The sequence below is a fragment of the Clavispora lusitaniae genome (assembly GCF_014636115.1).
Source record: "Clavispora lusitaniae strain FDAARGOS_655 chromosome Unknown tig00000003_pilon, whole genome shotgun sequence".
NCBI lineage: Eukaryota > Fungi > Ascomycota > Pichiomycetes > Serinales > Metschnikowiaceae > Clavispora > Clavispora lusitaniae.
In genome coordinates this window covers 524,431-550,896 of record NW_027093975.1, presented here as the reverse complement: position 1 = coordinate 550,896, position 26,466 = coordinate 524,431, and the positions used below count along the sequence as shown (strand labels likewise).

Below are 26,466 nucleotides of genomic sequence, written 5' to 3'. Positions count from 1 at the left end.
AAAACCCCGTCATGGGGCGTATTTTAGACATACGGAATCGATGATGCGATATACCTCCATCATTTGCTTCTTCGGAATGGGGAACCACTCCACATGCACGTTGTAGTCACTTTCAATGAACTCTTTTTTGTTGAACAAAGTTCGTAGGCTGAAGGGCTTCTCTTTTGCTTTTGTCTCTTCCTGAAGTTTGGCCACACATCCAGTACAATAAACATCACCTCTTCCAAATTTTAGTTTGAGCAAATGATGAATTTCTGTTTCTGCCCGCATGACGTCTCGTGGGACAAAGAATCCCTTGGCATCATCTTGGAAAGTTGCAAATTCTGGCGCCTTGTGGCGGCCATTTAAAGAGAGACGCTCAAATCTCTGCAAGAAGGACGAAGATTGAAATTTATGCGAGTTGGGGTAAAGACATTCGATCTTGTGGTTGCACTTGCTCTCCCATTGCAGAATCCGCTTGGACACGGTTTGCGTGGTCATACCGACCTTGACTAACATAATGTCCAGGCGTTTGGCGTTGAAGTCAACCCATTTATCTTTATGTTTTGCGTTCGTCAGCAAATTGCGTGTTTTGAGAAATCCGCCGCCTTGGGTTTTGCTCAAAAGAGCGGCCAACGTGTACACGTATATATAACCTGGTTTAAGACTGGGCTCGACCTTTGGGAAGCGTAGTGGCAGGGAAAAGTTATATTTCTGGGGCAGGGTAGACACATTCCGTCTCTGGGGCAGATTAGACACGCTATATTTCAGCGGCAGAGGCGGGCCACGAGACGGAGACGTGGCTCCTTTCTGGCCAATGTGATAATGGCAAAATTCGCCGTTGGATACTTTTTTCAAGCACCGTGTTCCTTTTTTTGTAACACCGGTACACTGTTTTAGACACATCTGGAAGGTTGTGATCTAGTAATGAGCTTAACCTGCAGTTAGTTGTGTGGTGCGTAACATTTAGACGTGTAGCTTAACTAAATGAGGGTTAATTAAAATAAACGTCTTACGACGCTCTTTTCGCACATACAGCTAACACATGTACACAAGCAAGCCGGAATGTCGCAGTTTGGAAGTGTTCTGGTCAAAAAAAAACGTCAATTGACTTTGAGTGGTAGAAATAGGCCGAGTTTTGACCGACTGTACGTGATTTGCATTGTCAAAGAGATTGTGTTTCTGGTCCTGTTTTGCTGGACAATACGGTTATTTATTCGAATTGAGTGAGTAATAGTTCAATCGATTGGGTACGCCTATGCTCCGCGTCAAATGTCTTATTACTATGAGTCAATTTAGTAATCATTCGCCCCTTGTTTATGGCGGAAATTGCTTTAAGTCAGAGATGTATTACAAAATGAGTTCATTCTTCGTTTTTTTATTTTTTTTTTTTTTTCTCCCGCTTTCCTTTGTGGCCGAATCCGGCATTTGTTAGTAGTGGAGTTGTGTCGATTCGAGGAATGTACGAGCATGCACGATAACCCCAACTCACGTGCAGTTGCACACAAGGATTTGGGGACCCGTGATACTTTGCAATAACATAAAAATGGCCACATTTCTGCCTTCAGACACTTTTGCTGCACATTCCAACAATGCCTTCTCACTTTGACACTCTTCAATTGCACGCTGGCCAAGAAGTCGAAAGACCTGTAGGTGCTAGAGCTCCTCCAATCTATGCCACCACATCTTATGTGTTTAATGATTCTAAACACGGCGCCCAATTGTTTGGTTTGGAGACCCCGGGCTACATCTACTCGCGTATCATGAACCCTACCAACGATGTTTTTGAAAAGAGAATGGCCGCTTTGGAAGGAGGTGTTGGTGCCTTGGCTGTTTCTTCCGGTCAGGCAGCCCAATTCTTAGCCATTGCCGGTTTGGCTCACAATGGTGACAACGTCATCAGTACGTCTTACTTGTACGGTGGAACTTACAACCAGTTCAAGGTCGCTTTCAAGAGATTGGGCATTGAGTCCAGATTCGTGAATGGCGACAAGCCAGAGGACTTTGCTAAGCTCATTGATGATAAGACAAAGGCCATCTACCTCGAATCCATGGGCAACCCAAAGTACAATGTGCCAGACTTTGAAAAGATTGTTAAAATTGCCCATGAAAATGGCATTCCTGTTGTCGTGGACAACACATTTGGTGCTGGTGGATTTTTGGTCAACCCAATCAAGCTTGGCGCGGACATTGTCGTTCACTCTGCCACTAAGTGGATCGGCGGCCATGGTACCACAATTGCTGGTGTTATTGTGGACTCTGGAAACTTCCCATGGGCTAAGTATCCCCAAAAATACCCTCAGTTCTCTGAACCTTCTGAAGGTTACCACGGGTTGGTTTTGAATGAGGCTTTGGGCAACCAGGCATACATTGGCCATGTTAGAATTGAGTTGTTGAGAGACTTGGGTCCAGCATTGAACCCATTCGGCAGTTTCCTTTTGCTCCAAGGTTTGGAGACTTTGTCTTTGCGTGTCGAAAGACAATCCGACAATGCAATGAAACTTGCAAAATACTTAGAGAAGTCTCCTTATGTTAAGTGGGTTTCGTACGTCGGTTTGCCATCTCACGAAAGCCACGAATTGGCGAAGAAATACTTTAACCACAAGGAATACTTTGGTGGAGCATTGACCTTTGGTGTGAAGGATTTGGAAACTCAAGTCGATGATCCATTCCAAGAAGCTGCTGCCAAATTCGTCGACAATTTGGAAGTTGCTTCGAACTTGGCAAACGTCGGCGACTCTAAGACCCTTATTATTGCTCCATACTTCACAACACATCAACAATTATCTCACGAAGAAAAGCTTGCTTCAGGTGTCACAAAGGACATGATTAGACTTTCCATTGGAACTGAGTATATTGAAGATATAATTGCTGACTTTGAACAATCGTTCAAAAAGGTTTACGGTGCTTGAGAATGGTCGCTACTTGTTCAATAAGAAGTATGCAATGCTTAGTGTATTTTATTTAGTCGCTGAAGACAACAACCAAGGAAAAGATGAGACTCGCAAATGTCTCCACGAGTAGCAATATGTTCCCGGGGCCTTGCACTAAACGAACTCCATGGTTCGTAAGTGCCGCATTAAGGCGAGTGATAAGCACAGTCTCGCTTGAAAAAAAGCAAAACGATAAGAGGGTGCAAGAATTTAAAACAACGTATATGGTCCAGCACATGAAGATGTTGTACTTGAAAAACACAGGCGCATTGTTAACTGCTAGTATTTCTCGAGTCCATACAGTCAATGATACGATGCACATGAGAAGAATATGAACAATTCTTAATGTCATTAAAGTGCGGCCCATATTCTCAAATACATGAAGCCTGTGCACTATTTTAAGCTTGTCCATATCCAAATCTAGAGTTCCTTTATTTTCTTTTGGTTGGTGAAAGATTCTGTCCAAGTCATTAACTATGTCTCTGTAGGTTTGTGCGAGTGATTGGCCAAACAGGCGGGGGTCTTCAAGATTCCCGATATCTGCAACTTGTGACCCGAAATCTGTAACGAAAGCCGATACTATATTCATTCCATCACCTCTATAGCAGACAACAGATTTCTGGTTCGAGTTTTTCCGGCACCAACTAGCAAAATCAAAAGTGTAGATGTTGGTTGAAATGGACGCAAATTTGGAGCGGGAGCGGCTTTGTTTGGTACCTGCCAAATCGTTGGTGAACAATGAAAAAAGTTCAAGCCCCTCATCCACCGTTCTAGTCCATTCCAATTCCGAGGATGGTTTAAAATAGAGGTCAATATGGGACATCCAAAGGGACGTTCCAAATACTCGTGGAAGGATACACAACAGAATTAAGGAGGACAATATGAACCAGAATACCCAAGCACCGACAATGTTTGCATTGACTGATCGAGCTATTTTCCTGGAACTGTGCAGCTTGGCTTCTCGTGGTGCCTCTTTGAGAATGTTCATGGTCATGTTCAATCATGTGTTTGTGCAAATGAGTGAAATGCTGCGCACTCATCTTGCATCACAACCTATTAACAAGATGGTTCTGGTCTAAATAGTCCATCTCTTCTTCGTTTAGTACAGACGCCATGCCAAAGGAAACGGGTCTTTTTTGCAGCTTTATTGACATTTCTTCCAAGAAAGGATTTTCCACTGCTGCAGCTGTAGAAGAATCTGGATGGGGAACATTGTCCAGCAAAACCCTAGTCCGAACTCCGGAAGAGCTTCTCAAAAGCAGATTATTAGGCTCCGTACTGGACAAATCTTCCGATTGTGGAAGAGCCTTCGGATACTGGTGGCCTGAAAATGGATTCTCCCTATAGAGGAGTTTGCGAGTTTCTTCCTGAGGGGGAATATTCATGGTTGGTATCTTGCGGCTCATTTTCCTAACAGGGGGCCGGTAAGACATTTTCTCCCCTAATTTAAGGAGTTCACGTTGGCTGTGGATTCTGCTGCTCAGTTCAAGCCCATAAAACATTTCTGGCTCGGAGAGATCGCCTGTGTTCTCGGCCGTGTCCAGAGAATCACTCAAGTTTGTCAATTCTTGACTTGTTTCATATGATTCATCAAGGAAGTTAGAGGCCGATCGTTTAACTTTTTTGTTTTGTTTAGTTGACCGGTCAAATTGATATGGTTTGATCGTGTAATGTTCTTCTTCGGTAACACGTAATCTCCCACTAGCATTGTCAGCTGTACTTTCCTCCCAATACACGTTCTCAGGAGGATTTGCACACCAAAGTGGGACAACCCATGAGAGGGTACAAAGCATGGTGAATCCAAATGTGAGCCAAATAAATGTGAAGTATAGATTTCCCAAAGTCATATTGATTCCATAACTGCTCAAATTTTTATGAACACGAGCTTTCATTTCTTGCATTGAGTATGTCACCATGACAGTGCTTGCTATAATAATCAAAGCTGTCAAGATGGAAACGATGGCAACAACATTAAGAGTACTTTTAGGAATCTTGTGCAAGTCCTTTGCATGGCCTCTGTTTCCATAAACAAATACACCTGTACTGAGTAGCAAGATCTGGATAAAGATTTGAACGTCAATGATGATTGACAGTGCGTGATACTGCTTCAAGCGAATTGATACTTCCTTGCCGTACTGCTCATCAGACACACCATCCCATTGAAAAGCATATGCAACGATAACACTGAGATGGTTGTAGCTAAGGATTCCTTTAATATCCAAAAGGTTGAAGTCGTTGTAGGCTTCGCATGTGGTTGTTATTTTTGGCTTTGCACTTTTATTGTCCAAATCCCAGTAATCCTTCTGGGTTTCGTAAGTCCCGTAGCACCAAACATTTTCTCCCAAGTCTATGTACTGGGGTGCATCTTCGATTTTGCTATTGGTGTATTCAGCCAATATATTGACCTCAGCATCAGTAAGACTTGATCCTAAAGGTTTTAAGAACTTTGCCCGGAAATCTTGATTGCTCACGGATATAGCTGAGCCGATAGAGTGAAAAAGACCCAGACCAACATTAAGTCGACCACAGTTGATTCTTGCAATATAAGCATGCTTAGGATCGTTTCGGAAAATAAATAATGCAGTCGTCAAGCAAATCGTGAGGAAAGATGATCCGAGTCGCATCCATTGAAGAATACGCTGTGAGAGCGTGAGATTCAGAAATACAAGAGTGAAGTAATACTTGATATTTCGTAGTGAAAGCCAGCGGAGCGATGGCTTCATGATGCGATAGTAATGCTTGTTCCTTGGTTCCTGATGGAAGTAGCTGTAGATGGGGCTTAGATTGTGAGTGCAGGACTGAAGGTAAACGGTTCCTTCATTTAAGGTGGCACAATCAAACTTTGAGCTATAAATGTGGGCATGTTTAAAATGGGCAAGTATGAAAGAAAGCGGAGAATAACTAAGTTTGCTCAAGGTAACTGAGTCATCCGTACGGTAGAGTAAGGTTACGAGGTGTATTAAATCGAACCATTCAAGTATGGCTATAATCAAACTACGAACAGCAATCTCGGATATCAGGCATGTAAAAGGCAAAGAACTAAAAGCATGAGACTTTTCAAAAGTCTTCATTGAAACTCAAACGGCCGTACCTGGCGTTGTACTCCTCCAAGCTAGGTTGATTGATGGTAACGTCTTCATCTTGGTCGAATCTTCTCTTGGAACCCGAACTAGGCATGTGTGGGATAGAAATGACACTCATTTGCTGGCCCCATTCAGAGACATTCAGTCCTGACTGGAACGTTGAGCCAGCGTTAGTTAAAGAAGGTGGTTGCGCCATTCCGTTAGGTAAAGGTATTCTCATCGTGGAAGGGTGGTTGTTGGATGGAACATCAAATGAAATGGAGTATGCGGGGACAGAATCTGGTTTGTAGGACGCTGGGGTTTGGACAGAATAGCCTTCAGCAACGGCTTTTCTGATGCGCATGCCGATCGTGGATAAAACAGCGGTTTCAGGATCTTGGGTCTGAGGCAGAATGGCCTGCGTCATCATTCTTTTGTTCTGGCGCTCCATCGTGAGGTATACGTAGTATAAATACAAATGGAAATAAGGGCTAAATTTAAGGACACTGGAAACTAAAATGACTAGAGTCTGAGTTGTATGATGCGCGCCAAATTACCTTCCTAAAAGGACAAAACCCATGTCCGCATGCAGGTCCAATGTATGTATTCTCTTAGGCCATCGCCAATAGATGGGCACATCTGTGTTGACAAAACAAATAAAATTCTGTAGATGCTTCCTGTGGGTTCAGAATGTCTAAACACTAGCAATTCTACTCTTTTAGTTTTCTTACCTATGTTTTCCTATTTTTTTCACCCACATTGGCCTTTTGCTTTTTGCACACTACTCTGATTTTCCCATGAAAAGTCTGAAGTAGCCCTGAAATCCGAACTGACTTACAGTCCCAAAAAAGAAAAGTTGAGGGGACTTAAGAAGATGCAAAGCTTATGGATGAAAACTTTAATCTTCACTCTTATTGAAGATTCTGCTCTTCTTGTCTGGTTCTACGTGGTCTCCAGTAATGGTGTACGTATTATGGCTATGCTAAGCTTTAAGTTTATGTACCTGACCAAACATTGATGTGCAAACCCCCTCACTCCTCGCGGACACTTGCTCCAAAATTAGATGCAGGTTTTATCGATTAATGTGGGCGACCGTGCTTGCCCGCAAACGGCAAGAGAAGCCGCACGTGTCACCTATAGGCAAGGTCAAGCGAACGTTCTCCAGAGTGAAAAATTATAAATACCCCACGAGGACCCAGAGTGAGTACGCAATTATTCCCGGCAATCATGAGTCTTTCATCTGAAACAGCAAGAAAATACGAGGAGCAATACTCGGCCCGCAATTACCACCCATTGCCAGTTGTCTTCCACAAGGCTAAAGGTGCCCACGTATGGGACCCTGAAGGAAACGAGTACTTGGATTTTTTGTCCGCATACTCTGCAGTGAACCAGGGCCACTGCCATCCAAAGATCATCGAGGCCTTGGTCGAACAGGCATCGAAGTTAACCTTGTGCTCCAGAGCGTTTTCGTCTGACGTTTTCGGTGAGTATGCCAAGTACGTGACCGAGTACTTCAATTACGAGATGGTTTTGCCTATGAACACAGGAGCTGAAGCAGTTGAAACTGCCTTGAAGTTGGCCAGAAGATGGGGCTATGTCAAGAAAGGCATTGACGAGGACAAGGCCATTATCTTATCTGCAGTGGACAACTTCCATGGTAGAACCTTGGGTGTCATTTCCATGTCCACTGACCCAGAGGCTACTACCAACTTTGGCCCATACTTGAACGGTGTCGGACCACAAATTCCAGGCGAGCCCAAGGGTACCCTCTTGAGATACGGTGTTATCGAAGATGTGCAAAAGGCTTTTGCTAATGCCGGAGACAAGATCGCCGCTATTTTGTTGGAGCCTATCCAAGGTGAGGCTGGTATTGTTGTTCCACCAGAGGGATACTTTAGCCAGGTGCAAGAGTTGTGCAAAAAGCACAATGTTTTGTTGATCTGTGACGAGATCCAAACTGGTATTGCCAGAACAGGAAAGATGTTGTGCTACGAGCACTACGCCGGCGTCAAGCCTGACATTGTTCTTTTGGGTAAGGCCATCTCCGGTGGTGTCTATCCTGTGTCTGCTGTCTTGTCTTCTAAGGACATCATGTGGACATTGACCCCAGGCTCCCACGGCTCTACATATGGAGGAAACCCATTGGCTTGTAAGGTGGCTATGGCAGCATTGCAAGTTGTGAAGGACGAAGACTTGGTTTCGCGTGCTGAAAGATTGGGTTCCTTGTTGCGCTCAAAGTTGGAGGAGTTGAAGTCTGAGTTCGATGGCATTATCTCTGAGGTCAGAGGAAAGGGTTTGTTGTCTGCTATCGTCATTGACGAGTCAAAGGCTAATGGCAGAACTGCCTGGGACCTTTGTTTGCTTATGAAGGATGAAGGTGTCTTGGCGAAGCCAACACACGACGAAATCATCAGATTGGCTCCGCCATTGGTCATTTCGGAGGAGGACTTGTTGAAGGGTGTCGATGCCATCAAAAAGAGTTTGATCAAGTTGCCTACTGCTGCCAAGGCAGACCACTAGGTTGTTCAGATGAACTGATTGTAAGTCTAGTAATTAATTCTACATACATATAGGGAAACAGGTTTTCAAAACTGGATATTACTTGAATGAAGCCGTAAAATGGCTTGAAAGTCGATAATGCATAAATATGTTAATTAGTGGGTACCCCTTCCGCTTACTCTTCTTCATCACTCTCGGCTCTCCCGTCAGAGATCTCTCCCAATGCAGCCAATCTTCTCCTCTTCTCAACTTCTGTCTCGGAGAAGTCATCTTCAGTTTCAAATTCAGATTCACTGTCTCCATACAGCCGGTCCAGGTCTTCATGCACTGTCGGAGGAACAGTAAGCTTGTTTTTGACTTCACTTGGTTCCACAGCCGACGTCAGCCCTGATGGAGCGCCACTTGCGGAAGTGGCACTGTCGCGAGTCTTGATACCTACCAAGGACAAGGCCCTACCAACAATAGAGCGGGACCGAGCACGCAGCGATTCATGCTTGTTGACTCTGAAACGCCTCACAATCTCTCCATCAGCATTCTCAATAAGAAGCAAGTTATCCACTTGATGTGCATAGTACTTCTTTCCTTTGCCTTTACCATCCTTCTTGACAAAGGCCTTTCTAACATTAGAGCTGAGAGTCCGAGTGAGTTTGCTTGTCATAGACTCCGTACCTGAAGCGTTCAGTGTGTCTGATAAAACCGAGAATGCAGACATGTGCCTTCTGAGAGAGCCCATCGAATGTATACTCATATCCAGACCATCAGGTGCGTCACCACGTCCTAAATCTGGCCGCTCCTTATCGTAATCAATTAGCGAAGCAGAATCAATGATCTCCCCGTCTTGGTCTTCCACAACCACACGCAGACCTTCTTGATATACGGTAGTAGGAACTTGGCTCGTGCCTGAAGCCTCTCTTTGGATCTCTGATACTTTCTTCTTGACTTCCTCAAGGGCTTCAGGGGGTATTTCTTTAGTCTCGTTGGTTGTCTGTAATTCAGAATTGGCAATGGTGGTGCTTCCAGGAGATTCGTCTTCGTTGTCAAGGTTCAGTGGATGACGAGAAGGAGTTTTACCGAGCTGAAGGAATTCAGTTTGCGGACGCTGCCTTTCGATGGTCGGAGACAGTCCGATCTCCTCATGCTTTGTAGATTTTTTGCTACGTTTTCCACGCTTCTTTCTCTTTGCACCTCCAGCTGGACGCACTTTGACGCCACTTGTTTCGACGGTATTAGTTCTGGAAAGCTGCTCGTCTTTGTCACTGACAGTCGTCGTGTCAATTCTATGCAAGGAAAATGAGGTTGAAGTCTTGTCGAGCTTTTGCAAACGAGAAATCCAAGAAGGTCCCTGGTCCTGGGTATTTGTAACAGAAAAGGACATTGTGATGGCCATTCTGTTCAACCTCTTACCGAGAGTAAGCACAGCAACAGATGAGCCATGAACGACAATAGAAGTTATCACCACAAAGCAAATGATTGGCCAGATAGAAGCAATGAGCTGGTAATGAGGGAATGACTTATCTGGAACTTTTCTCAATGGTGTTTCTTCATGTGTGTAATGTTTTTCGAGGTCGGCTCTCGCCAAGATAGCGGCGAATATGGCACCAACCCCAATAGGTCCAAAATGACCACAAAACAATGCCTCTCTCCAGGACTTGATATCTGGAGTGAAAGGCTTGAGCGCAAGAACAGCAGGAATTCTTCTCAAGAAGATAATTACAACCGCAAGGATGATAAGTCGCCATACATCAAGACCGATCTCCGAGTTATTAAAGTCAGGCCAAGGAACAATGGCTCCAAAGTAAACGAAGAAGGACAAGTTCAATAACAAGTCAATGACTGTCGACACGTGCGATTCCTCGGTTTTCCTAGCAAAGTCACCATTCCATCCAAAAGCAGTACCGGCAGCAAAGGAAACCAAGAGATCATCAACACCCAACATAGATCCAATACCCGCCGAGTTAAATGCCAAAAACACAAAAAGGGCTAAGAAGGATTCTCTGTCAATCAAACCCTTCTTCTCAGCAAAGGCCACGGCTTTTCGAAGAGTGTAGCCCAAGAAAACACCCAAAACCACACCAAACAAACACTCCCACAAGATTGTGAGCGTAAACCATTCCTTGACAATTTCACGAGCATTTCCGCTATGGGTGATCAAATTCAACGACAAATAGATGAACGGGAAAGCCATTCCATCGTTGCAACCCGATTCAGCAGTCAACAAGTTTCTCAAGTGACCTGGAACTCTTTCGGCAAACTTGCCTTTACCAACAACAGCAGCAGCTAAGACTGGATCTGTGGCAGTGACGCAGGCAGAAACAAGTAGGGATGAGGGGAAGTTGAAATGGGGGATGAGGATCCAAATGAAAAGACCCACAATCAACCAACCGCAAGTCATCACAGGGAATAGGAGGATGGTGACTGAAACCCAGTGTTTCTTCATGTACTTCCGAGGAAGTTCTACCGCCACAGCAACAATTTGGATACACAAGACTATGCGACAAATCTCCAAAGTGATATGGTCGGAGTTACCCCATGATAGCGGATTGAACCAGTCGAGACAGTGGGGACCTAGGATCAAGCCCGCAAGCGTTGCCACAGTAGCTTCACCAATATAGAGTTGTTCCTTGACAAAAAGAGACGCTAGCGAGAAGAGCGTCGAGAAAATGCCTATACAAGCGTAGGCAATGTGCGCTTTTTCTATCTAGGAGCGAGTTAGTAGCATGTTCAGATAGGCGTAGGGATGGACAACATACCTCTAGCTGTTCCCACATAATGATGTCGGCATGGAACCGGAGAAAAAAATGCTAAGGAAAAAGATGCAGCAAAGTCGAGTACAAGCAGGGCTTGCTGTACGGTAATAGTAGGTTCGATAACAAGCCGCATCTTTAGCCCAGGTGCAGGTGCAAATGTAGATTAGTCTTGGCATGGACTATTGACAGATGGATTCAAAAAATTTCCAAAGCTCTGACAGCATATGAGGAATTCGAGGCGCCATGCCCTCATAAACACCAAAACTTCAAAGAAAAAAGCGACAGAAACTACTGAAAGACGAGGGAAGTAACGGCTCATCTGGTGTCCAGAAATAGATGATGACAAGACTGCAGATGAGAACGGAACCGAAGGATCCAACGCTTTCGAGAAAAGCGTGCGGTGGATATAGTGGAGCCGAAAAAGAAAAGACACTAGCAATGTCTCACACCAGCAATGATAACGAAGGTATGTGGATTATCGGATACGGCTCTCTCATTTTCAAGCCGCCTCCGCTCTATTCTTTCCGTGTCACCGGAACATTATCTGGCTTCATCCGGAGATTCTGGCAGTCGTCTTCCGACCACAGAGGCACCCCACAGAACCCAGGTAGAGTGGTCACTCTAGTTTCGTTAGAAGACCTCCAGGCGGACGAAAAGTTCCACGATACGTTGCACATGTACGAACTTAATGCGGCCCATGAAGAAGCAGACCTTGCTACGCAATCCGTGTGTGATCTTCTGCTCAATGAGGCCATTAAAGACCAACCAAAACGCATTTCTTCTTTGAAGCATAGCCAGTTGAAAGTATGGGGCGTGGCCTATTATATTCTGCCGGAGCACGTCCAGGAAATGAAAGAGTATCTAGACGTCAGAGAGCAGGATGGCTACTCCACGCATAAAGTGTTCTTCAATATCCACAGTGTTGACGCTTCGCCTGAGGCCGAAAAAGTACTACAGAAAGTCCCTCGCAATGAAGCGGGCGACTTGCTCATCGAGTCCATGATATACATTGGCACTATCGACAATGAGTCTTTTGTCGGACCAGAGGAGATCGAGAAGACGGCAAGCATCATCAAAAACAGTAGAGGCGAGAGCGGGCCGAACCTAGAGTACTTATGTAATCTCACCGAGGCGGTTCGTAATTTGGACAGCCTCAGCAGATCCAGAGACTACTACTTGGAGGATCTCACTAGATTGGCACAAAACAGTATGTAGATAGATGAAACATTCATTCCAAGGAGAAAAAAAAAAAGTCTCCCGGGGGTGAGTCGAACACCCGATCTCAAGATTACAAATCCATTACAGTCTCGCGCCTTAGCCAGCTTGGCCACCGAGAGGAGCTTATATGCAAAGATTTTGTGCATGAATATTATTAGTTTTTAACATACTTCAACCTATAAGAGGCGTTTACAAAATATCAATTTAATCTTCCATTTATCCCACTATATAGAAATAACCAGCCTATATGCGATAGTACAACTTATCTCACTTCCCGATGCAATGCAATCAATCATTGAAGTATTGTGATGCAATCTCCAACAATTGGGCGACCCGTTCCATCTCGAACTGCGCCTTCTTGTGGTCATTTTCTGCAATACCATCTCTGACAAATGGAAAAGTATTCCATTCAAACGAGTCATCATCATGCTCGGGTGCATTGAAAGGCAATCCAAAAAGCAGATTGAGATATCCAGCACGGGAGGCTCCTTGTGATGGAATGAGGAAAGCTGAACTGATTTCTGTCATTTTTACATTCAAGTTTCTTCTTGCAGCTGACAAGACAGCAGGCTCTAAAGAAGAGGTTCCTGCAACAAATTCATTTCTGTCATGGCGAAATTCGTTAACACGATTCGCATACCCTTTAAGCAAATGAATGGCTTCACGCAATTTCGTATACTCCAAGTGGTTGAGCTTGGAATCTGATTGCGCCTTTGCGTATTTCTCCAAGTCTAAACTGTAATCCATCAAACGATCGGCAAGAACTGAAAAATCAAACGGAATGATCGGATTTTCTGCTAAGTTCAATCCAATTCTTCCAAGCAACTCCACAACCTGGGCATGCAAATTCATGGATGAAGCTGTTTGCTTTTCAAAGTTCTTAAAGGAATTAGCGCACGAATGTTTTGGGAAAGTTTCTCCCCTAAAGCCAATCTCCATAGAAGGCATATTCAACATATTGATAAAGGGTAAGTAGTTCTTGTTTTCCAACATGTTGTTTGAAATGCGGTCATTACCGCCATTCTGCGATTTGTAAAGGTCGAACAATGTCTTCATGTTCTTCCCCTTTTGACTTTCCAATAATTCAACCTTCAGTAACTCTTCCTTGACGAGGTCGTGCATTAATGGGTTTGCTTTCACAGACAAGACATCCCCAGAGGCAAGGTCATTAAGATCAATATATGCATAAGCTCCCTTCATCAACTCCTTTTGTCTCATTTTTACCCATTCTGCTGAGCCTGCCAAGTTGTATTCTGTAGCATCGAATGAAATAAAGTAGATCGGCCGCGAAGGTGACCAGTCGTATCTTCTTTGCAAAGACGTGAATATCTTGACGAGCTCCAACAATGCAGCGGTTCCGCTAGCAGCAGTAGAAGCACCGAAACAGGCGGAATCACGAGGTGCACCGAAAATCACACCCTTATCTGCTTGTTCCCTGCCAGGAATATAGCCATACACGTTCCAAAGCAGATGTGTAGATCTTTCTTCGTTTTGGACGCTAAGTTTCAACTTTTTCTCCAACTTTCCCGAATACCATCCATCGCCAAAGTCATGGCCTGTTCCATTCAAAACTGCCACCAAAGCTTTCCCATCTTTCCATGAAATTGGAAGGGTTGGGATTTTTGCTGTCGTTAAAGAATTCTCCCATGAAAGCTTGCCAACGGCGTTCCTCTGCGCAGAGTATCCAGGTGTGAGAACATCACCAGTGCTCACGCGAGTCAATCCCACATTTATTTTTTCAATAACGTCATCCTGTGGCTTCCCCCCAATATCAAACTGAGGCGTGATGAATACCACAGCTTTCGCCTTCAAGCGAGCAGCAGCAAGAACTTTGTTGGGTTCTGGTGTGTCGCCACCATACTTCACAACGAGAACAGCATTCTCTACCATAATACGAGCATCTGTAAGTTTCTGTAAGTCTTGTGGATCGCCATGATTGGCGTAAACGAAAGGTGCTTCGATTTCACCCTGTGAGTTTGGAGAGTTCGGGTTGAAAGCGAGCATGTGCATCTGTTCATTAGAATTGCCCTCATAAAGGGTAGCAGCAAACGAGTCGTCAGCCAACTTCAAGTATGTACCTTCCGCCTTTGGATAGTTCAAAAAACTCTCGAGTTCTTGTAATTCTGGGACTTGAAGGCCGTTATTGGAAAAATAGCTCTCGACATACTTTGCCAAGGCTAAATCCCCTGTGGTTCCAGCCACATGCGGCATGGAGGAAAGATACTCGATGTTCTCCTCCAAAGATCTAGGCTCGATGTACGCCTTGAGAGTTGTGGCCAACTTTTCCAAGTCGTAGAACTTACCAGAGGAAAATGCGTCGGAGCTAGAGCCACTGATGCCATCGTTGTTCTCGTTTTGCGTAAGCAAATACATGCCTGCTACAACAACAAGAACATAGAGTAATCTTTTGACCACCAAGGGGTTGCCAATCCTCATTACCGACAGTTCATACTTGGAGTGGAAGTAGTTGTAGCCCTCGTATAGAGGATCCATAATCTGCGATAAAGGCCCAACAACCCGATCTCGGAAAGTGAAAACACAACGCTTAGTCGCAAAAACCGCTCGATGCAAGAAGCCGTCACGTTTCATCGGCTCAAATACTTCATCCTCGTCGATTTCAAACTGCTCCACTGGCGCACTCGTTCGGGGTAGTTCAGACTGCGCCTCCGAGTCATCATAGGCCGGCGGAAATGCTGGCATGGAGCCTGAAAGACGACGATATTGACTCATTTTCAAATGCAGCCTAATATGTCTCCAGAATACAAACTAGAAAGAAGCGAATAGGTAGCAGGATGCTTGGGTGTCCTGAGGCGATACGCGAGAGCTATGTATTTAGGGTCATGTACACGTGACCAAGCACTGCCTTGAACCATTGTCTTAGTGTTTTGTGAGCCACAAACCGTCTTTAGCGGGAAGATCAGAGCTATTCGCTGAAAATTACTTACATTTGAGATGGGGATGGGTTTGTTTCGGGATGGCTTGGATTGAGCGTTTCATGCTTATCTTGCAGTGTTAGGTTGAAGAGGTGTGTATTGAGAAGTAAGCTTATTAGCTCCATGTCTTCATACTGACACAACAGAGGTTTGTATCCAATCTAGACTGCGTCGTTAGTCCGTCTACGATGTTTCATGGGGGTGAAGTTGAGGCTTATCAGTTTGCATCATAAGGGGTCGTCCTGTACGAACATGGTTACTATGAATGGTCTACCTAACATATCAACATGTAAGTCAAAGAGTAGACACAAGTGGCCTAACGATTTTCTTGTGAATGGTCAGTTGTCTGCCAGAACCAGACTGGAATTGGCAACCTTGTTAATGGTAATGTGCCATGCCTGTTTTGAACCACTTTTACCATGACTTTCGGTGCGGAGTTGATAGTTCGGTTTTTACACCCGTGCTATATGTCTACGAACTAACACTACACTGTAATATACTTCGGCCTTCAATGTAAGACCATACCGGCGAACTGATAGGTCGACAAACATATTAGTTCAGACGTAGCATGGTGTCTCACACAAGACAATCCGCATTTAGGGGAACAGTTTAAAGTAAATTATAGGGCAAAACCAGATAGTAGTCAGACTGGAGGTAGATTTTTTTTTTTTTTTTCTTCATTTGCATTCACCTTTATTTGATTCTACCGGGGGAAGCCCACACATGGCAACACCTGTATATAACACAGCACGTTTATATAGTCCTTCTTTCTTCAGCTTTAGTCGCTATTAGCTTCTTTTGAAGTTAAAGAGAAACCGACTGATAAATTTGTTTTCTACTCCGATTGATTGTAAATCAGTCCCAATATGCGTTTATTGCTCACATTACAATGAGCAATTCCGATAAAACAGGCCCGGCAACCAAAGCGTCGGCGCATGCCCCAAAAAAAACGAAACAGACTAACGATTACAAGTCCTTGAATGGTGGATACTCTGATAATATCGATAACCATATCAAACAGAACAAGAAATTTAATGCTACTTCTAGAAAAAATCAGATATCAATCAATCATTTGTTGGATTTCCAGCTGTATCGCGATCTGCCCGAGTTTCACCAAAACCAGCAATATCAACGGAACAGACGGAATCCAGGTAACCCAAAGAACAGACGGCAGAAACTCTACTTGCATGGAATGCGTTTCATCAATGTTAACTACAAGTTTGTTGTTGACTATCGCAAATCTTATAAGCCTCAACAGATCGACCCGAATATTCCTGTTGATACACAAGATATTTTGAGAATTATCGTGCCCAAAGGAAATGCCTGTCCCATATGTCTTTCCGAGGATTTGGTTGCCCCTCGAATGATTACTTCGTGTGGCCACATCTTGTGCCTCACTTGTCTCTTGTCATTATTGGAAAGTGAGGTGCCTGTGCACAAAAAGCGTGAGAGTAAAGTCATCGTGGAGAAGTACAATGATTGTCCCTTATGTGGGTCAATAATAAGAAAGCATGATGTGAAACCCGTTCAAGTGGACAATATTGATGAGCGGTTTGAAATTCCAAAACCAAAAGATGAAATCGTACTCACGTTAATGTCTCGCTCATCAGACAGCATTGTGCCTTTACCTCGTCATTTCGAGTCTTATAGGCAAGCCATAGACTTGTTTCCATGGGCGAACCAAACTAATCCGGACTTGAGCCAGTATCTGAGATTTTTCAAAGGAGATTTAAGCTACTTGTTGTCGATGTACGAAGAGGAGAAAAAACAAATGATTTTGGCTGATAATGAGGATAGGGAACTTTATCAAAGTGATGGTAAACTTCTCCAGCTTGCATTGAAGAACATTGATGAAGATATCGCAAAATGGACGGAAGCTTTTTCCCAAGATTTGCCCAAAGAACAGACGGAGCCGAAGGAGTCAAGTACACACTCACAAAGCACATACTACTACTACCAAACAGGGTTCAAGTCTTCAACCACGTACGTGCTTTCACCTTTAGACGTTAAAGTGATAAAGTCAAGCTATAATCAGGACTATACTCAGCTTCCCAATTCGGTGATTGTGAAAGTGGAGAGCATCCGGTACGAAGAGTTGACTGCTGAAACCGCATCAACCAAGTATAAATATTTGTCTCATTTGCCACAAGGTACTACGATTGGATTCATTGAATGCAACTGGAAGAATAATGAGTACATTACTGAAGAAACGTGGGCAACGTTTAAGAATGATCTTTTCAAAAGAAGTAAGATCTCGCTCAAAAAGCTGCGTACGGAGGAGTTGAATAAAAGAAAGGCCATCAGCGAGGGAGAAAAGAGCATCCGGGAATTCATTAATCGTGAAAACCACGGACTCGAGAATGGAGGTGAGAGTGAAAATTGGGCAAGCAGTTCGTTCAGTAATTTGACAATTTCGGACTACGCAGATTTACCCGTGTTGTCCAATGAGCCCAAAACAGATGCACATCTGCCAGAGTCAGAAAAGCCGTCAGTTGCTATGGAGAAAACAGTTTGGGGTACGACTATTCCCAGAGGGGAAGTAAAGGACATTAATGGAGATGATAATAATGATTGGGATGCAGAGGAGATGATTCGAAAGGCAAGAGAGGAGATGGAGAGGCTTGAAGCACAATCAGGACCGGGAAAAAAGAAGAAGAAAAAGAAAATAGTACTTCTTTCTTCAGGCTCTGCTTGGTCGTAGAGCATAGAAGGACAATATCTAACACGTAAATACATAACGAAATAATTTGGCAGACGTTGGTGTAGCTTTTCTCTTATTTATTTGCGCCTTTCAAAGATATACGAGTGAAGTAAAAATTGAATCAGTTACTGCCTGCTTTCGCTCAGACGGAATAAACCAAAGTGAAGGAAACTACTGCGCGCGCATATTGTGAACACGATATTCGAACACTGCCAAGTAACCATGCCTTCGGAGAAAAAGACCAACTTAAAGTATGTGTTTCATTACATTGTCCATCCAGCTCACTTCTAACATACTTTAGTTCTGTATCGGAATTGAAACTTACTTCCGATGAAGCTCTTCCCCAAGTGATGGAGTCTTTGGGTTACGAACAATCGTTCACTTTTAGCGATATCAAGTTAGCCTTGGGCTATGTGACTGTGGCAATTGCAGCTCTTTTGTTTTACATCGACAAGAAGTTTTCCTTCAACGAGACATACTACGTTGTGGCCGGTCTTATTGCATTGTATGGGCTAGTTTCTTTGGTGATGTACTATCTCAACTCCCACCCTAACCTTAAAAACACAACCTACGTCGGATACAACAAATCCAACCAGAAAATCACCGTCCACACGTGGTGCACAAAGTACGACCCGATCTACAACGTGAAGATCGTCTTGGACGATAAAAGAGATGGAGCAAATTCAGGCGCACTTGCATTCAACAAGTTCTTCGACGAGTTTGGCTACTTAAACCGCCAAGAGTTTAGCAACCTTGTTTCAGGTTTGGTGGAGAAAAAGGAGCAGTAGAGATCAGCAATAAGGTATACATATACAAGTTGAAAGACGAGAGTATTCTGTAATACATCTAGACTATACCTGTAAGGTAATGCGTGTAATGTTATGTATCTGGCACTTTGTCGTCCATTTGAGAGAATTTTCGGCACCAATATTGAAGTAGCAAGGGCAATGATTTCGCCATAGGCAAAAAATTAGCATACAATGGCTCACACAAAACACCCTCCTCGCCCCGGTTCACACGAGCTGCTATTTTAGCCGCAAGCCATGTGTGGTTGATTAGAGGAGCCAAGAAGAGCCTGCTTGGAGAAATATCCTTGAACATATCTGTGGTTAGCTGGCCGGGCATGACCAATAACATTCGGATATTCTTATGGGGGCGGAGTTCCTCCCGAAGGCATTCGTGGATCTGGATCATGGCCGCCTTAGAAGCGGAATAAACCAGAAGGTTCTTTGGACCAAACACCCCAAGTATTGATGACACATTGACAACGGAAAGAGTACGGTGTGGAAAATGATGCAAATGATGTGAAAGCACAGTCCTGAGCACTGCAATGGGTGAAAAAGTGTTCACGTCGAATACTCGAGAAATCTGTGTACTGTCCATTGCAAGAAGCAGGCCACTAGCACGGACCCCAGCGTTATTAACGAGAATAGAAATGTGCCTGCTCTCTTTGGCAAGTTCTTTCTGAATGGTGGAGAGCACATGATTCAATTTGCCAATATCTGCTATATCGCAATGACAGAACTCCACGCGCTTATCGAACAGAAAATCAGGCGGCTTTATGTCTATGATGTAAATCCTGGCAACTTTGTAATCGAAAAGTAGACTTTTCACAAGAGCCAACCCCAAGCCGTTAGAGCCTCCTGTCACAACGGCAACATCTGATTCCGAAAGCAGGTTCCAGCTCACTGGTGTTCGAAACGCATAGTTGATGAGCGAAAATGCTTCAACAAGAAACACGGTCAAGTACGAGTATACCCATACCCAGTGGAAACGTGAATAGATGCTGTTGGTTAGCAGGAGTCCGTACCTTTGAGAAAAGAAAACATACCATAGGAGGAAGAATAAGAGGTACACGTAGCCACGATGCTTCTGGATCCCAAGAAATAAAGTGTCCACAGACCAGACCATGTTGAAGGTGCGCGATCAGGTGGAGTTTTTCATGCCGCATAGTATCTCGAATACTCAATTTTCACCAGACATGCTCCAGAACAACTAATTCGATGCGCATGGCCCTGTATAGTTTGTAAATACATCTGCACGTGCATTCTTTATCTTAACTTTTAGCCTAATACATGTGGACGTTTCTTGGTGCTCAATCTATTAGGTCCTATTCCTCATTTCCTCTCTTATATACATCATGCATCTCTCCCCATTACTCCATGTCTAATGACGGTTTTCTCTATCAAAATCATAGCCACGTGCTATACCGCTGCGACCCTCCTCGACTTCTGCGCCCTCATCGTCCTCATCCTGGGTCCAGTCACTGCCCAAGCCTGTCCATTCTCTGGTCTGAAGATGAGCCGCAGAAGTGGAATATGTTCCACGTACTGCCACGACAGAAGAGAGTTTTTTGACCAACTGGTTGGATGGGTTTTTCCCATTTGATGCGCCAGATTCGCTAGAGCCATTTTGCTGAGCCGTATTTGAATCTGGGGCTTCTTCAGCTTCCTGCTCAATCTGTAGATGACGAAGGCGTCTCAATGGGCGGGCACTAACATAGCGACCAGTGACGGAGTCGAACTCTGGCTCATCATCTCCATCGCTTTCGTCGTTCATGTTGTTATTGCTGTTACCTTCTTGGTTATTGTCTTCATTCTCATCCTTCAAAAGAGTCAACACCTGTTGGAAATCTGTAACCCATTGGCCTGTCCATGTAAACTCATCACTCAAGGCAAGCACAAGTTCATACGGCGTCACAATCGGCTTGAAGTACTCGCGTGTTTCGTCCAAAATGATGCCCTGGTGGTCACAGCCCAAAACACACCACATGTCCACAGCGTCAAAGTTGGCCAACTTAGCCACGTTTGGCTTACCGACGACAAAAAGATAATGTTTTTTTCCTGCTTCCCGAAGTTGCCTTGCCAAACTATTCATGAGTGTACGAGTATGTGCCAACGACAAGGTATTCACAAGAAGCCCTACCGTAGCTGCAGAACGGGCCATATGCATGTAGCGGTATCTGCGAGCAAGAGCAGGTGCTGGGTTCAGCGAGAAATCTCCAGTCTCAGCATCGACTGTGGTGACAGATTGAAACTTGGTGGTGAGTTGGAGCATGCGTGGCGCCTTGGGTTCAGAAATGTGGAACAAGTCGTAATTTTGCAATTCGGCTTCGTCTGAGATTCCAGGGAATACCCGGTTAAGTGTCCTCAAATCATCTTCCTGGACCACTCGTGGCTTGTATCCTACTACGGACAGCTTATCCTGAATGTAGATATCAGCCACTGTAGTGTTGAGCTCTGGCACAAGAGCCTGAAGCTCGTGCAAAAGCGGCGTATGAGGCGTGTCGGCCATGAGAACAAGTTGCGAATCTGGCGTGTACTTTTCCCTGAGTCGAGTGACAAGCAAGTCCAAGTCGATGTGGGGCCGACCAAAAACATATACGGCCGCAAGTGACGCTACAGGATTCAAGCAAGCGTCACCAAAATGTACCACAACATCCGCCAGAACATGCTGTGCCGCCACTTCATCCACACAGCACGGAGAGTAGGATGTGTCGGCCAAGATCCACACCTGGGAAGATGTTTTGGCATCTGAATTTGAACAGGAGCTTGAACAGGAAGCAGAGCAAGCACATGAGTTGTTGCCGGTCGAACAAGGGCTTGACGAGCACTGTTGTTTTGGGGTTTTTGCTGCTGGGTCCACATCACCTCTGCATTCGGAGGTTTCTTTGGTTTCTGCTGTCTTATCGTTCTCATTTTGCAGGGCCGTTTGGCCATTTCCAGCTTCTGGATCCTCTTTTTCTAGTAGAGCACTTGCCTTGTCCAAACGTGATTGCAACTCATATGCCACTGCAGCAGAGTCTCCTACCAACTCATCGGGGAATTGAAGCGTGATTCTTTTATATTTCTTAACTGCATCCGCAAGCTCATCGAGACTATAGTATTGGGCAATATTACTGCGACGGCGTGGTTTTGAAACAGCTACCTTGGCATAAAATACCGACTCGTCCTGAGGCGTAGACAAAGTTGGTGCTGTGGCCATGCTTTGGATGACTATGGTTTTTTGTCTATTGGCTGGAGATGAGTATGTAGAGATGCTTTTCGCGCTCATCAGACAAATACTACCATTTGCTTTACACTGCGAAATGAGCTGAAGCTGTCAGACATGCTTGAAAAATGCAAAATCATATGTTCGAATTTAACAGAGATTCAGCTTACATCGGAGAAATTCTTGAGCCATGATATGCGATTCAGCCTTAATAAACTTTCTCTCATCGCATCAATCTCAGACTACTATATGAGTGGATTCTCCAATGAGACCATTTCCTTTGGTGTTCTAGGTGTTTAGACGTATTTGAAAACTTGCCCACATTGGTAGCGCTATCTAATGATTAGATCTCCATGCAATCTTAATAGTTCTTCTTTTCACTCTATTTACATTCTTTTAGTATCATCCATCGTCTAGTGAGGTTCCAACATACAACACTATAATAAGCCGCGGTATTGGCCGTGATTTGGCAGATAGTTACCAATTTCATCAGATGCTCTCAGTTTTCAAGAAGTTTTGCATTGTCCTCTTCACTCGGCCCACTCACTCGGCACTGGTCGATAAACCACGACAGACCCAGCTTCAATATGTTTCAACACGTAGCTGCCACTCTTAACAACACGAACACCGCCAACATTTTGCTCTGCAACTTCGAGCTTATCACCATTTTTGCCTATGACCACAGCAGTGTGATCTGGGGCGCCTGCTGTACGAACTTCTCCACCGTCTCGGAACTGGGCAGAAGTGAACTGCAACACATCTCCTTCACGAATTTCATCTTCTGGTCCACGGACAACAGATGGTCCAGAACTTGTGCCAATTATCTCTAGAATAGGATAACCATGATGCGTGTAAGTGGACACGAAGGCATGCTTACCACATCCCTTCAATAAGGCATCATGGGCAAGATCCCAACATTCACCTCTGCCCACCTGCTGACCCATATGATGCAAACACCAACCCGACACATACTGACCAAATTGAGTACTGTATTGAACCATATCACTTTTCGCCATAGGTTTACTCAAGGGAGATTCCACGAAAGAGACAATTTCTGCAGATGCTGATGAAACAGCATCACCTTGCCACAAAATCTTATACACAATTCGCGACAAGTCACGAAGCCGGACATCAAGGTTGCATGTGTGAGCACCAGTGGAGGAGACGGAAAGTGATGTCGAGTAGTTCAAGCCTGCAAGAGCGGGCGGAAGTTCGAATGGCGAGCGTGCAAACCAGCCAGAAGAGAGGGCCAAGTCTAAGTCTGGGGCGTGAGCTTTAGGCAAAGGTTCAGAGGGGCGGGCATAGTTCCGAGGCGGAGGCACTGGTGGAGTGGGGGAACTTCTTCTTGGACTTGACGCCGCAACTGCTGAAGATAACTTCTGCTTTTCAGGCTGTGGCGGAACCGGCTTGACAGGCTTAGGTGTGCGTTGCGAGGGTAATTCCGTAGGAGTGCCAGCAGAAGACCTAGGTTTCACTACTGGAGGGGATACCAGTTTTGCACCAATTTTATGAATTGGTTTTATACTCGTCGGTTTTGGAGCAACCACGGGCTTTTCCTGTTCGTGGTTCGTCTGCAACTCAGAAGAGTACGCCTGTGATGGAGAACTGGGCTTTGAAGCCCTATGAGGCGGAACAATCGGCTTCAGTATAGGTGAAGAAGATTTTGGGACAGAATCTCCAATCGAGGATGTACTTGAGCGGAGTGCCCTGGGTTTAGGAACTACCGGTGTAGGAACAGATTCCAGAGTTTTTGGCAAATCTGACTTCGGAACCACATGCCGAAGGCTGAGCTTTGAAAATTCTGGTGTTTGCATTTCCTTGACAGGGACTGGTTCTTCGAGCTTACTAGTTTGAGACGCTGAAGACAAGCTGTGCACTGGCAGGATGGAACCCTGTTTGGAAACAATCACAGGTTTTGGAGCAATATTAGGCTTTGTTCCAATTGCAGGTTTCAACGCATGTTCCACTTTGGGTGCAACTGGCTTTGGAGCAACAGCCGGTTTGGGGGCAACATCAGGTTTGGGGGCAACAGCCGGCTTTGGCATAATCACAGATTTTGGCGCAACAGCAGGCTTTGGAGCTGTTTCAGGCTTTTGAGCCGTTGCAGGCTTTGGAGTTGTCACAGGCTTTGGAGCTGTCACAGGCTTTGGAGCTGTCACAGGCTTTGGAGCTATCACAGGCTTTGGAGCTGTTACAGGTTTTGGCGTCGATGTTGAACTGTTTGGTTTCTTTGATGACTCTTCCTGCCCCAGGGTCTTATTGAGAATTTGGGAAATCTGGGTAGCAAAGTTTGGCTCTTGAGAATCCTCATGCTCTGTTTTCTCCGGTTCTTGGGACAGTATAGCAAGGGGCTTCGAAGGTTTAGGAGGAGGAGGAGTTTTCACTGATATGTCTGACGACTGTGATCTTCTTGCAGGAAGTGGAGGAGGAGCATTTCCTCTTGTATGTAGAGAGCCGTTTCTTCCAGGCTCTTCAGTGTGTCCTCGATAAATTGGCGGTGGAGGCGGTCCAAATTTGCTGATATCTATATCCTCAAATTTCACTGGCTTGCTTTCCACTTTATTACTATGAGCAGCTTTCAAATGCATGCTGTCGTCTTTTTCATCTGTCTTCAAACTTGTATCATCTCCACCCTTCTCATCTTCCTCATTTTCCAGTTTTTCCTGGCTTATTCGACTACCGCTTCGCGAAGGTAATGATGGAGGTTTGGAAGAGGTGAACCTAGGTTGAGGTGTGGACAGTGTGGAGTCAGAGAAAGTTCCTCTCGCCTTATGGATCGGCGGCGGTGGGAAATGGCTTGCATCAGGAACCGGCTTTGGAATGTGTTTTTCTTCTTCGGGAGTTTCACTCGCCGCCGTTGGAGTAGCACTGGGATGACTGTATTGATTGGTATAGTTTTGTAACTGTGGTTGGATTTGAGCGGGTTGGGTGTACTGGGCTTGATTATATTGGGGTTGGGTGTATGTGGCCGGTGCATATTGGGTTTGAGGAGTCAAAGGTTGGACTGGCAGAGGCTGGACCGAGACAGAGGAAGCAGGCAGCGGCTGAACAACAGGAGGCTGACCAACCTGGGACTGAGCTACTTGAGGCTGAGATACTTGGGGTTGGAACGTTTGGGGTTGAGCCGGTTGTGCTTGGAGAGTTTCAGATGGAGCCGGTTGAAATTGAGGTGCCTGATACATCTGAGCAGCTTGACCAGAATCAGTCGGAGCCATTTGAGGTTGGAACGCAGAGTTTGCTTGAAATTGAGGCTGACCAGGTTGCAATTGACCAGGTTGCAGTTGACCAGGCTGCAATTGACCAGGTTGACTTTCAGCGGATTGAGGAGCCCCACTAGCTTGTCCAAAGGCCTGACCCACTTGCTCCTTTCCCTGGTTGACGGTCTGATTCACGGTCTGGTTGACAGTCTGTGTAATCGCCAGTGATAATGAACGAGAGACAGAATTTGAAAAGCGCTCTGTGAGTTGGTCTTGCAAATTCTGACCAGTCTGCCCAGGTTGAGGCTGCCCAGGTTGAGGCTGCCCAGGTTGAGGCTGCCCAGGTTGTGGTTGAGTAGATTGAGGTTGCACATATTGGGGCTGAACAGATTGGGGTTGCACAGGTTGGGGTTGTATGTATTGCGGCTGAACAGGTTGGGGTTGTATGTATTGCGGCTGAACAGGTTGAGGCTGAACGGATTGGGGCTGAACAGGTTGAGGCTGTGGAGGTACTGGGGGAACTGCCCGGGAAGGTAAAACAGGAGGAGGCGGTTGTGTCTGGTTGACTGGAGAAGCGTATCCTACTTGGGGTTGATACCCAAGCTGTGGCTGAGTGGTTTGTCCTTGCGGTTGAACGGGCGGCTGATAATTCACTGGCACTTGATTCGGCTGAAGTGGCGCGCTGGTCTGCTGGGCCGGTTGTTGATATTGCACTTGACTTGGTGCGTATTGTGGCTGCTGCTGGACTGGTTGAGTTTGGTAATTCTGGTGCTGATCTGCTGGCGCTACATACGACTGTTGTGGACGGCCCGGAACAGGAGATCCAGCAGCGTCCACATTTCTTTTCGGTGGCTCCGGAAGCGATTTTAGCTCTGAACGGCTCACAGGTTGGAGTGGCGCCATTTCCAGTGAAGGTGGAGGTGAATCTTCAAGAGTTTGTCCTTTCCGTTTTGCCTCGCTTTTCTTGTATGTGCGATAACCAGCTTTTGATAAGGCTTTGGTGCCTGTTCCAATTCCTTTGGCAGTTGCAATGCCTGCAGCTTTGAATGTTCCTTTGTTTTCCTGCCAAAAGGACATGAAGGTTGATTGAGCAAGGCGAAGTTGATAAGCGCGCGAAATAGAGAGTTTAAGGCGAGCCATTGGAGCAGAAAAAACAACCACACTACATTACAACGAATTCATACATGAGGGATCTGTTTGTAAAGAG

General features: G+C 45.1%; 13 protein-coding genes and 1 non-coding gene across 14 annotated transcripts; 5 read left to right on the top strand and 9 right to left on the bottom strand. All coding sequences in view use genetic code 12, as the record gives it.

The window, feature by feature from the left end:
• Nucleotides 1–9: 9 nt before the first annotated feature.
• On the bottom strand, nt 10–885 carry FOB63_000274 (uncharacterized protein; the record flags this gene model as incomplete). The annotated part of the gene is made up of 1 exon (XM_002619067.2): nt 10–885. One exon carries the CDS (start codon nt 883–885, stop codon nt 10–12), a length of 876 nt encoding a protein of 291 aa, XP_002619113.2.
• Nucleotides 886–1,571: 686 nt separating this feature from the next.
• MET15 (bifunctional cysteine synthase/O-acetylhomoserine aminocarboxypropyltransferase) lies at nt 1,572–2,891 on the top strand (the record flags this gene model as incomplete). The annotated part of the gene is made up of 1 exon (XM_002619066.1): nt 1,572–2,891. One exon carries the CDS (start codon nt 1,572–1,574, stop codon nt 2,889–2,891), a length of 1,320 nt encoding a protein of 439 aa, XP_002619112.1.
• A 52-nt stretch (nt 2,892–2,943) lies between these two features.
• FOB63_000272 (uncharacterized protein) lies at nt 2,944–3,906 on the bottom strand (the record flags this gene model as incomplete). The annotated part of the gene is made up of 1 exon (XM_002619065.2): nt 2,944–3,906. One exon carries the CDS (start codon nt 3,904–3,906, stop codon nt 2,944–2,946), a length of 963 nt encoding a protein of 320 aa, XP_002619111.2.
• A 52-nt stretch (nt 3,907–3,958) lies between these two features.
• On the bottom strand, nt 3,959–6,425 carry FOB63_000271 (Ribonucleotide reductase inhibitor family protein; the record flags this gene model as incomplete). The annotated part of the gene is made up of 2 exons (XM_002619064.2): nt 3,959–5,977; nt 6,045–6,425. 2 exons carry the CDS (start codon nt 6,423–6,425, stop codon nt 3,959–3,961), a joined length of 2,400 nt encoding a protein of 799 aa, XP_002619110.2.
• Nucleotides 6,426–7,201: 776 nt separating this feature from the next.
• On the top strand, nt 7,202–8,494 carry CAR2 (ornithine-oxo-acid transaminase; the record flags this gene model as incomplete). Its single annotated transcript, XM_002619062.2, has 1 exon — nt 7,202–8,494. The coding sequence occupies one exon, from the start codon at nt 7,202–7,204 to the stop codon at nt 8,492–8,494; it is 1,293 nt and encodes a 430-aa protein (XP_002619108.2).
• Nucleotides 8,495–8,648: 154 nt separating this feature from the next.
• On the bottom strand, nt 8,649–10,910 carry CNH1 (Cnh1p; the record flags this gene model as incomplete). The annotated part of the gene is made up of 1 exon (XM_002619061.2): nt 8,649–10,910. One exon carries the CDS (start codon nt 10,908–10,910, stop codon nt 8,649–8,651), a length of 2,262 nt encoding a protein of 753 aa, XP_002619107.2.
• A 646-nt stretch (nt 10,911–11,556) lies between these two features.
• FOB63_000268 (gamma-glutamylcyclotransferase) lies at nt 11,557–12,435 on the top strand (the record flags this gene model as incomplete). The annotated part of the gene is made up of 1 exon (XM_002619060.2): nt 11,557–12,435. One exon carries the CDS (start codon nt 11,557–11,559, stop codon nt 12,433–12,435), a length of 879 nt encoding a protein of 292 aa, XP_002619106.2.
• A 38-nt stretch (nt 12,436–12,473) lies between these two features.
• FOB63_005490 lies at nt 12,474–12,557 on the bottom strand. Its single transcript has one exon. It is a non-coding gene; the product is annotated as a tRNA-Tyr (tRNA).
• Nucleotides 12,558–12,726: 169 nt separating this feature from the next.
• FOB63_000267 (putative zinc metalloprotease) lies at nt 12,727–15,168 on the bottom strand (the record flags this gene model as incomplete). The annotated part of the gene is made up of 1 exon (XM_002619059.2): nt 12,727–15,168. One exon carries the CDS (start codon nt 15,166–15,168, stop codon nt 12,727–12,729), a length of 2,442 nt encoding a protein of 813 aa, XP_002619105.2.
• A 1,092-nt stretch (nt 15,169–16,260) lies between these two features.
• FOB63_000266 (uncharacterized protein) lies at nt 16,261–18,072 on the top strand (the record flags this gene model as incomplete). Its single annotated transcript, XM_002619058.2, has 1 exon — nt 16,261–18,072. One exon carries the CDS (start codon nt 16,261–16,263, stop codon nt 18,070–18,072), a length of 1,812 nt encoding a protein of 603 aa, XP_002619104.2.
• A 350-nt stretch (nt 18,073–18,422) lies between these two features.
• SPC2 (signal peptidase complex subunit) lies at nt 18,423–18,860 on the top strand (the record flags this gene model as incomplete). The annotated part of the gene is made up of 1 exon (XM_066102260.1): nt 18,423–18,860. One exon carries the CDS (start codon nt 18,423–18,425, stop codon nt 18,858–18,860), a length of 438 nt encoding a protein of 145 aa, XP_065958531.1.
• A 91-nt stretch (nt 18,861–18,951) lies between these two features.
• On the bottom strand, nt 18,952–19,983 carry FOB63_000264 (uncharacterized protein; the record flags this gene model as incomplete). The annotated part of the gene is made up of 1 exon (XM_002619057.2): nt 18,952–19,983. The coding sequence occupies one exon, from the start codon at nt 19,981–19,983 to the stop codon at nt 18,952–18,954; it is 1,032 nt and encodes a 343-aa protein (XP_002619103.2).
• Nucleotides 19,984–20,238: 255 nt separating this feature from the next.
• On the bottom strand, nt 20,239–22,125 carry FOB63_000263 (uncharacterized protein; the record flags this gene model as incomplete). Its single annotated transcript, XM_002619056.2, has 1 exon — nt 20,239–22,125. One exon carries the CDS (start codon nt 22,123–22,125, stop codon nt 20,239–20,241), a length of 1,887 nt encoding a protein of 628 aa, XP_002619102.2.
• A 467-nt stretch (nt 22,126–22,592) lies between these two features.
• Nucleotides 22,593–26,399, bottom strand: MUC1 (Muc1p; the record flags this gene model as incomplete). The annotated part of the gene is made up of 1 exon (XM_002619055.2): nt 22,593–26,399. One exon carries the CDS (start codon nt 26,397–26,399, stop codon nt 22,593–22,595), a length of 3,807 nt encoding a protein of 1,268 aa, XP_002619101.2.
• Nucleotides 26,400–26,466: the final 67 nt, after the last annotated feature.